Source organism: Mauremys mutica, chromosome 6 (genome assembly GCF_020497125.1).
Source record: "Mauremys mutica isolate MM-2020 ecotype Southern chromosome 6, ASM2049712v1, whole genome shotgun sequence".
In the NCBI taxonomy this organism is placed as follows: domain Eukaryota; kingdom Metazoa; phylum Chordata; order Testudines; family Geoemydidae; genus Mauremys; species Mauremys mutica.
Genome location: NC_059077.1, coordinates 35,931,791 through 35,940,950, shown reverse-complemented (window position 1 = coordinate 35,940,950; position 9,160 = coordinate 35,931,791). Strand labels below are relative to the sequence as shown.

At 40.0% G+C, this 9,160-nt stretch overlaps 1 protein-coding gene across 3 annotated transcripts in view; it reads left to right on the top strand.

Annotated features, from left to right (window-relative positions):
* LOC123372697 (cAMP-specific 3',5'-cyclic phosphodiesterase 4D) overlaps positions 1–9,160 on the top strand; it is a 618,378-nt gene continuing 609,218 nt past the window's right edge. The window contains exons 1-2 of one of the 3 annotated variants that reach the window (XM_045021019.1): positions 3–334; positions 423–864. In XM_045021019.1, coding sequence (XP_044876954.1) covers positions 593–864 — 272 coding nt within the window. In that variant the 5' untranslated portion in view covers positions 3–334; positions 423–592. Of the gene's footprint in view, positions 865–9,160 lie in introns of all 3 variants that reach the window. The other 2 variants (XM_045021028.1, XM_045021017.1) reach the window with 2 other exon arrangements.

Sequence of the window (9,160 nt, the reverse complement as noted above, 5' to 3'; positions counted from 1 at the left end):
GTTTTGCAATTTTTTTTCTGTGAGTGATGGGATTGCAAAAATAAACATTGTAGATGAGGGTGGAGGGGAGGAGGAAGATGTTCAGCATTCCCCCACCTCTCCTTTCAGCCTATTTTAAGATTCAGGAATAAGCAAACGGAAAGAATAACAAACAATACGGACACGCATCTGATGTTTAAGCCCTCCTCCTAGCACTTTGTATGCACATAGCCAGAAGCCGCTCAAGCAGCTGCAGCGCGTTAGTTCCAATAGTTTAACAGGCAGCTTTGTAGCTCTAACAGAAAGCCGTGCTAACGCAGTTTCTTCCCTCCATGTTCATTTGCAATGATAGCTAGTAAGATATTTTTGGCAACGGGATTGTCAGAGGCGTGCTAATGTTTAATAGGTTTCTGTAGAGGAGTTAGTTGTTTTTTTCTTTGCAGATCACTATCTATAAAGAGACGCTGAGGGCAGGCAACACCATGTTGAAAACAGAATAGCTGAGCCGGAGTAGAAGCTCTGCACGGTTCTCTGGAGCTGAATTAACAAGGAAATATTTTAAACAACCAAAACAAATATCATATTACTGTATTATTAAAGCTGCTTGGGGAATATGGCTCAGCAGACAACAAGCCCAGACACCTTGACTGTACCTGAAGTTGATAGTCCACAGTGCCAAAATCCATGGCTGAATGAGGATCTTGTAAAGACCCTGAGGGAAAACCTGTTGCAGCATGAAAAGTCCAAGACATCCAGGAAGTCTTCATCTGTTTCACCCAGGTTGTCTCCAGTCATTTCTCCGAGAAATTCTCCAAGGCTCTTACGCAGGATGCTTTTGAATAGCAACATACCAAAACAGCGGCGTTTCACTGTGGCGCATACATGGTAAGAATTGTGCACATTGACAGAAGAGATTACATATAGGGTTAACTTTTTGTCTCTGCAGCAGCGCAGTGCTTACTTTTGCACGGGAAGCTTTTATTTTTTTATCTGTATTGTTCCAGCGTTATTCCATAAATCTAAAATAATTCATAGTAAATCTGGAATCTTTCGGAATAGGAATGGTTTAAGAGTGCCAGTCACTCAAAGTTGACTTCAGGTTTGAAGTTTATCAAAGTACATTCTATTCTAGATATAAAATGAGAATACACAGTGTTGGTGTCAGGATTACTTTTTCTCTCTGATTTTCTTAGGAAATTTCCTTCTCCGCTCCTCCCCCCCACCCAGGCATTCATACAAGGATAATAAAAAGGAAATTTATTTGACTCTCTGCTGTTCAAGTCAGAGTGACTAGGCAGAGATTTATGTGTGTGTGATTTTTTTTTTTTTTTAAATTGTCATATTTATAATCTAAGTAGAAGACTCCATTGCGTTCAAATTTAGTAGAACTTTGTAGTAGCGGAAGGGGCTAGGTCCTGTGTATGGAGTAGTTCTTGTTAAAATAATTATTGTAATAAATACTTTTTTGTCTTTTTTCCTGTAATTCTCCGTGTTAAATATTTATCACTGGAATGCTCTTTTGATGTGTGTGGTTAGTTAGATGGAAAAACATTCATATGCATTGAATCCCTCTGTGTATGAGTAGTATGCTTTCATATTTATTATCTTTCAAAATTATATCCATTGTATTCTTGTACTTCCAGAAATAATGCATAGGTATTTGTTGTGATGGCCTTGTCATCTTTGATATGCTGTCTTTTCTTTGTGGGATTAGTGTAAAGGAAATAAGCTTAGAGCAGAAAGTGATGATAAAGGGTGGCATGTTTTAATCAGTAATGTTGATTTCAGTAGTTGAATGAAATTAATTGCAGAACATAGCCATATGTTATGTTTATGCACTATGGTGTGTGTGTGTGTGTGTGCATGCATATGTGAGTATAACAGAAAGTGCATTTAATGTAGAAATGGTAAAATGTGTCTAGGGCCTAATCAGAATCAACAATACATGTTAAAATGAACATGAATGCAGCATAGCGACCAGAAAAGGGATTTAGACATTACTGTAGGAAGATGACAAAGTAATTAGTGAAGTGTGTGGATATAGTGTTGAGGAAAAAAAACAAGCAAGATTCAAGGAGGCATGGAGAAGAAAAAACAAAACAAAACACTGCTGTTATACAGGGTGCTTGTTAAGACCTGAATTAGAATAACAGGGTACCTTTCCATTGGAGAATATTATTGTTCCTTGGAGAGGAGAGGAAAACAATCTTTCCAAAGTTTAGGAATGTTTGTTTTCAAAGACATGTACCTGATAAGAAGGCATTACAAATGTGTTAGAGAAAACTAAATAAAATTAAGAAGTGTCTTTTTCCCTTGATCAATGTACATAAAATCCCAAAAATATCAAACTGTTCATATTAGTTATGGGTTCAACAACTTGGTGATCAGCTTTTAAAACCAAAATTAATTTGCCAAGAAAAGTCAACAAAGAAAATACAGGGGTTTGTTTTGTTTTTTGTAATAAACTTGTAAGAAGTTGAGCAATGGAGAATGCTCAATATCTCATAATTGACTCTCTCCTGTTGAAGCTATTCATCTTTGTATAACTCAACTCATTGGAGCAGGAATTAGAATCTGGGTGTCTCCCTTCCTAGCTGAGTGTCCAGTTGCCTGACTACAGAGTTTTTCTCTCTCTCGCCCAATCACTGTTCAAATATTGTATACAAGTGGAACAGCTTCAACAGGAAGAATGAAAGAGACTCGCCCTTGGTCAGGGGTCCCCAAACTTGGTTCGTGGCTTGTTCAGGGTAAGCCTCTGGTGGGCCGTGAGACACTTTGTTTACCCGAGCGGCCACAGGTAAGGCCACTCGCAGCTCCCAGTGGCCACGGTTCACCATTCCCAGCCAATGGGAGCTGTGGGAAGCGGCACAGGTGGGGCCACCGCTTCCCACAGCCCCCATTGGCCGGGAACGGTGAACCACGACCACTGGGAGCTGCAAGCAGCTGTACCTGCGGCCACTCAGGTAAACAAAGTGTCTTGCGGCCCGCCAGGGGCTTACCCTGAACAAGCTGTGAACCAAGTTTGGGAACTCCTGCCCTAGGTCATTCTCCTGGGATCCGGGAGATCCAGGTTCAAATCCCTTTTTGGGATTAGGGAATTGAAGCCAAGTCTTTCCTCTCCTAGATGAGAGCCCTAAATTCAAAACTATTGGATGTAATGGGCTGCCACCAGCCCCGCCTCCTCCTTCTGTGAATGGTGCCGAATAACCTTAGGAATCTAGCCTGAAAAATAAAAATGTTTCATTTTGGCAATGTCGGAGTGTGGGGTGGGTTTTGTTTTTTTAGACCAAAACAAGTAGCAAATATTGACACAAATTTGCAAAATGTTTTTGTTGACCCAAATCTGCATTTTTGGCACACAAAAAAGAGGCTTCTGCCCTTTTTTTTTTTTTTTTTTGGCCCAGCTCTATTTGTCATGCCGAATTGAAGGCAACAAACGCAATGAATTCTGAAAGGCATTAGAAGTTGTCAGTGTGGCAGTCTAGGGCAAAGTGGAACATTGTGAAATCTAGCTTCACTCAATCTGGAAAGTATTGTTGCACCAGTTAACTTGGAAACTATGGGAAAAATCTTCACCCCTTCTGCCACAACTCCAGCCCTCTTTCACCAGGAAAAAGAACGAGCATAATGTGAAGGGGCCCTAAAAGCTCTATATCTGGCTGGGTGAGGATTCCTCTCATGCAGGCACTTTGAAAGACAGCCATAAGACTGCTTTCCAAAGACAAGCCCTAGCCCTTCTGTGCCGGGGCAGGGCTAAAGGCATGTTTGGGGCAAGATTCCAGGCAATACTGTGGCCAGTAAGGTAGCCTGGGGAATCTGTCATAATAGGGTATGTCTACACTGAAGTGTAGTGAAGATATAGTGGCACAGGATTTATTGTGGGCTAGATGCCACCAGGGACCCTGAATATGCACTCAAGTTGCTGGTCTGAGTCAGTGTCCATGCTGCCTCATGATCACTGTTATTGTTACCAGCACCAGTGCTACCTAGATTAAACCTTGTGTGGGGAAGCCTGGCCATGTTAAAATTACACCTTAGGGCCCAGCACAGAGTCTCACTGTAACTAATTAATCCTGAGCACTACCTTGGGGTGTTCCAGTTTAGGGTTGATATTCTGTCCTTAAATGTGCCTTTACATGTTGTAGTGATATCTACCCTATCACTTTTAAATGTAAGAATCAAATGGCAAATCTTGAGATTAGAAAGGCAAGGTGGGTGAGGTAATATCTTATATTGGACCAACTTCCGTTGGTGAGAGAGACAAGCTTTCGCGCATACACAAAGCTCTTCTTCAGGTCTGGGAAATGTACTAAGGGCTTGTCTACACTTAAAACACTGCAGCGGCACAGCTGCATGAATGTAGCTGTGCCACTTAGCGCTTCAGTGACGCTACCTAGACCAATGGGAGGCGTTCTCCTATCGACATAGGTCCTCAAACTCTCTGAGAGGTTTTAGTTAGGTTGATAAGAGAATTCTCCTGTCGACCTAGTGCTAGGTACACTGGGGGTTAGATCTGTTTAGCTGCATCGCTCAGGGGTGTGGATTTTTCACAAGGCCTCAGAGTGTCAAAGCTAAATACAAGGTGGAACAGATCGTTTCACATAAGTAGTTGACGCATTTCATGACGGGAACATTCAAGGTGAAAATGGCCTGGTAACACCTGACTAGTCATGGGAGGTTTTTGCACACCCCTGACTGACAAAAGTTATACCGACACAGTGCTGGTGTGGACAGTACTTTGTCAGTGGGAGACACTCTTCTGCAAACAAAGCTACCACTCCTTGTTGGGGGTGGCTTTATTTTGTCAGTGGGAGAGCTCTCTTCTGCCAACAAAGAGCGGCTATGCTGCTTACCCAGTGTCTCTATTGAGTCCATGGTTTTTAGTGTCTGGCAAAGGTATGAATTTAAGACAGGTTAATCTTTTAAATGTGTTACCTTTGAGGCTAAGGGCTGAGAGGCACATACAGAATGAGGCAGTTAAAGCCTGTTGAAATAACCATCATTCATCCTTCTGTGGACTATCTTCCTGATTTGTTTGTGTGTTTATATTTACTATATCTTTCCACTGGCTGGGCACCCCATATATCTTGTATTCTCCCTTTCCGCACCACCGTTTTTCTGCCCAGGGAATATTATGGTCTTTAGACTAATTTTTTAAATGGTGCTGCTCTTTTCCTCACAGAAATTATTTGTTTGCTGCTACTTGGACTGTTTCCTACTTTCTTGGTAGGTGACTTGCATTTTCACTAGTTCAGACAACAGAACTAGCTGCAACACTTATTTGACAGATAGATGAGACATAAGCTGTAATAAATCTGAAAGTACCTTGTTTAAAACTGCATATACCAGATGTTCTTTTTTGTTTTCTTCCTTTTGGATACCAGTTACACTGCTTGCTTTGTTCATATGATGCCTTCATAAAGGTCTCTGTGCACTTTCCAGTCTTTTAAACGCTTGGTAATAGTACATCTATTGGTGTGTTATACTCCTTTTGGGGATGAAATGCTCATCAAACTTTTTAAAAACATTGCCACGATTCTTCTTCTGTAGTAAATACAAATTATGTACAGACTTTGTGTTAAGTTGTGTTGTGATTTGAAATCTGGTGAAGCACTTCTTTTACTCGGACTATTCCAGGGGTTTATCAAAGCAAAATTCTTGTGAAGAATGGGTCTTTGGTATTTTCTTTATTTATGCAGTTTCAAAATCAGACACTACTTTACCGGCATCACATAACAGTCTTCTGTCAGTAAACAAAGAATTTGGTTAGAATAAGGAAAAAAGTATTACTGATAAAGCCTCTCTCTATATATCTTTGCCTCACTGTAGATCTTTTACCTAGAAACCTTCTCCAGCCCCTCTTCACTGTCTTTCTGCTGGAGATGTAAAGAAACAGTACACATCCTCACTAGATACAATTGGTTTCTGGCAAATATTCACAAAACTAAACCCTCATAACAACAAATATGACAATATAGCAACAGCATCTGCTTCAGAAAAGAAAACTAACAGATATATTGTCATTGTTCATGAAATCAAAAAATAAAAGATGAAGGATAAACCTTGAATTGAATTTATTAAATATAGATTACTCAAGGCTTCTGTGACATTTAATTGAATCAGTTAGAGGCTTTGCAATTCACAAGTATCTTGAAACAACATGTTCTTCATTTGTGATATATTGTTTCATTTTTACAGCTTCTCAATGCTTTCTGTTTCCTTGCCATCAGATTATATCAGATGAAGTCTTTGAGAGAAACTCATCCACATATATCTGAACCTTAGAAGTCCTTTACAGAGAAAGTGATTGATTTAAAGCTTTTTACAAAAATAAATAAATAACTTTTTGTGCCTGAACCTGTTAATAGAATATTTGGCTGTCCTTCAGTCAAAAAAATAAACTAAAATGGCTTCTGCCAGTGATAGGAAGAAATGCACAGAAAGCACAGGCAACAAAAGAGGTGCAAACAAGCCTTTACTTTCAACTGTCTTTGTTTTTCATTTAAAAAAAAAAAAAGCTTTTTAGTCCATCTTTGAGTTTTCAAACCAGTGGCTAAATACATATATCCACATCAGAACATGTGGAGTGAATTATAAATTGTAATACCCTATATACTCATTCATAAGCCAAATATTTTTGGTAAAAAAGTGACGCATCAGAGAGCGGGGGTTGGCTTATAAATGGGTCTACACCAAAATTTGATGATTTAAAACTCTATGGAATCATTGAATTGAATATCTAATACACTGTCATTTTGTTTACCTGGAGCGTCTGCAGGCATGGAGCCCCTCATCTTCCTGTGGCCAATGGGACCTGTGGGAAGTGGCAGCTCCCATTGGCTGTGAATGGCAAACCGTGGCCACAGGGAGCTGAGCGGCTTCATGCCTGCAGATGCTCCAGGTAAACAAAACGTCCTGACCCGCCAGTGGCTTATCCTGACAGGCTGGGAGCCAAAGTTTGCCGACCCATTTATTAATGTCAATACTGCAGCCGTTTCAAGTTGCAAAGGCTCTGTTTAGTGGACTAGATTGGCTTGTAAGGCATAGCATTTTGTGAAATGCATGGGTCAAATGTCATGCAGATCTGCAGCACTGCTCTTTCAGTGTTCCTTTCTAGCCAATCAGAAAAATACAATGAATGATAGTACTATAGCACTGGTGTCACTCCACTACTGTGTAATTTGATCTCTTCATGCATTTCTACCAATGGACCTCATAAGTCTCTAGCCAATATGAAAATATAATGTGCAAAATTGATGGAATCTCTAATAAAATTGAAATAGCCTGTTATCCCCACAGACATGCCAATCTACAGGGCTGCTTTGAAATAAACAAAGAACAATACTAATTTGACAGTGATAAAGCAGGTGACATTCCTATATAAAGTCCTACAAAATTTATAACTACAATAATAATCTATTTTCATACTAATTAAAATGAACAGTGAAATCAAAAGAAAAAGTTCTGCTTATCAGGCAGCGTTCAAACTTAAAGTTATTGAAGATGCAGAAGCAAACAATAATTGCGCCACTGCTTGTGAATTCTGTATCAATGAGAAGCAAGTAAGAAAATGGAGAAAAATAAAACAACACTAAAAGACATGCCAAGAAGCAAGAAAAAATGTCCAACGAGGTGCGCTTCATTTCCTGAGCTGGAGAAAGAACTCAATAATTGGGTGGTTGAATGTCGACAAAATGGGTACACTGTCACTAGAACTGGAATTCGTCTGTGAGTTCTGCAAATGTCGAAAGACGACAAATACAAGTAAAGCCATCAATGTTTGTTGCATCAGCGGGTTGGTGTACTCACTTCATGAACCGTCATGGTCTCTGGCTTCATCAGCGAACAAAGATAGTGCAAAAGCTGCCGAGAGATCTGGAAGAAAAAAGTGAATCTTTCCAAAGGTTTATTATAAAATATCGAAAGAAATATGCATTTGAACTGTTACAAATAGGAAATATGGATGAAACACCGATGACATTCGATTTCTCAAGCAACAGAACGGTAACCAGTGTTGGTGGAAAAACAGTTATAATTAAAACCATTGGCCATGGGAAAAATCAATTTAACAGTGGTTTTATTGTGTTTGGTAAATGGATCAAAGCTCCTGTTGTTGTTTTTAAAAGAAAAGCCTTGCCTAAAAACATGAAATTTCCTGCTGGTGTCGTCATACGTGCACACGAGGATGGATGGATGGATGAAAGTGGGACTATTGAATGGCTGGAAAAAGTGTGGAATAAGAGACCAGGAGCACTTTTCAAGAAACCTGCTATGCTCATTTTGGGACATGTTCAGGGAACACAAGACAGATGAGGTGAAAAATATGGCCAAAAATATGAAAACTACTTTGGCTGTATTACCTGGAGGCTTAACTTCAGTTCTAGAACCGCTTGATGTTTGCCTGAACAAACTCTTTTTAGACAGGCTATGCAAAGTGTGGGTGGATGTGGTCAGGCATGGCGAAGTTGACAAAAGGTGGGAATCTGATTTCAGGCTTCATAAATCTAGTCGCCCAGTGGATCAAGGACGTGTGGGTTTCCAGTACCTCGGAAATGATAGAAAACTCATTTAGGAAATGCTGTATCAGCAATGCACTAAACCGGTCAGAAGATGATGCCATATTTGATGATGACACAACAGAGGTTGATGATGAGAGAGAATCTGAGTCTGAAGATGACACTGCCAACATCTACAATGACAATGCAGGTGCAACTGTGACTGAAGCCGAGTTTAATGAACTATTTAGTGAATCAGAGACTGATTCAGACTTTGAAGGATTTTAAGACTTTTTCAAAGTCTCATATTGTTCTAAGTTACTTGTTTAAAATATTCATTGACTGTAGTTTTGAAGGTGAATACATATTTGTTCGGTTATTATTATAACAGGTTTTTCATTAGATTACATTAAAATAATTCTAGCAAAACTTTTGAGTGTTTCTTATCACGCCAGCTTTTAAAATATAGCAGGGATTGGAAAACTTTGGCTCCCGGCCCCCGTTAGGGTAAGCTGTTGGTGGGTAAGGACGTTTTGTTTACTTGGTGTGTCTGCAGGCACAGAGCCCCTCAACTCTCAGTGGCTGCGGTTCACCATTCCCAGCCAATGGTGGTGCCACTTCCCACAGCTCCCATTGGCTGGGAACGGCAAACTGCGGCCACAGGGAGCTGCTAGTCATTGTCAAAA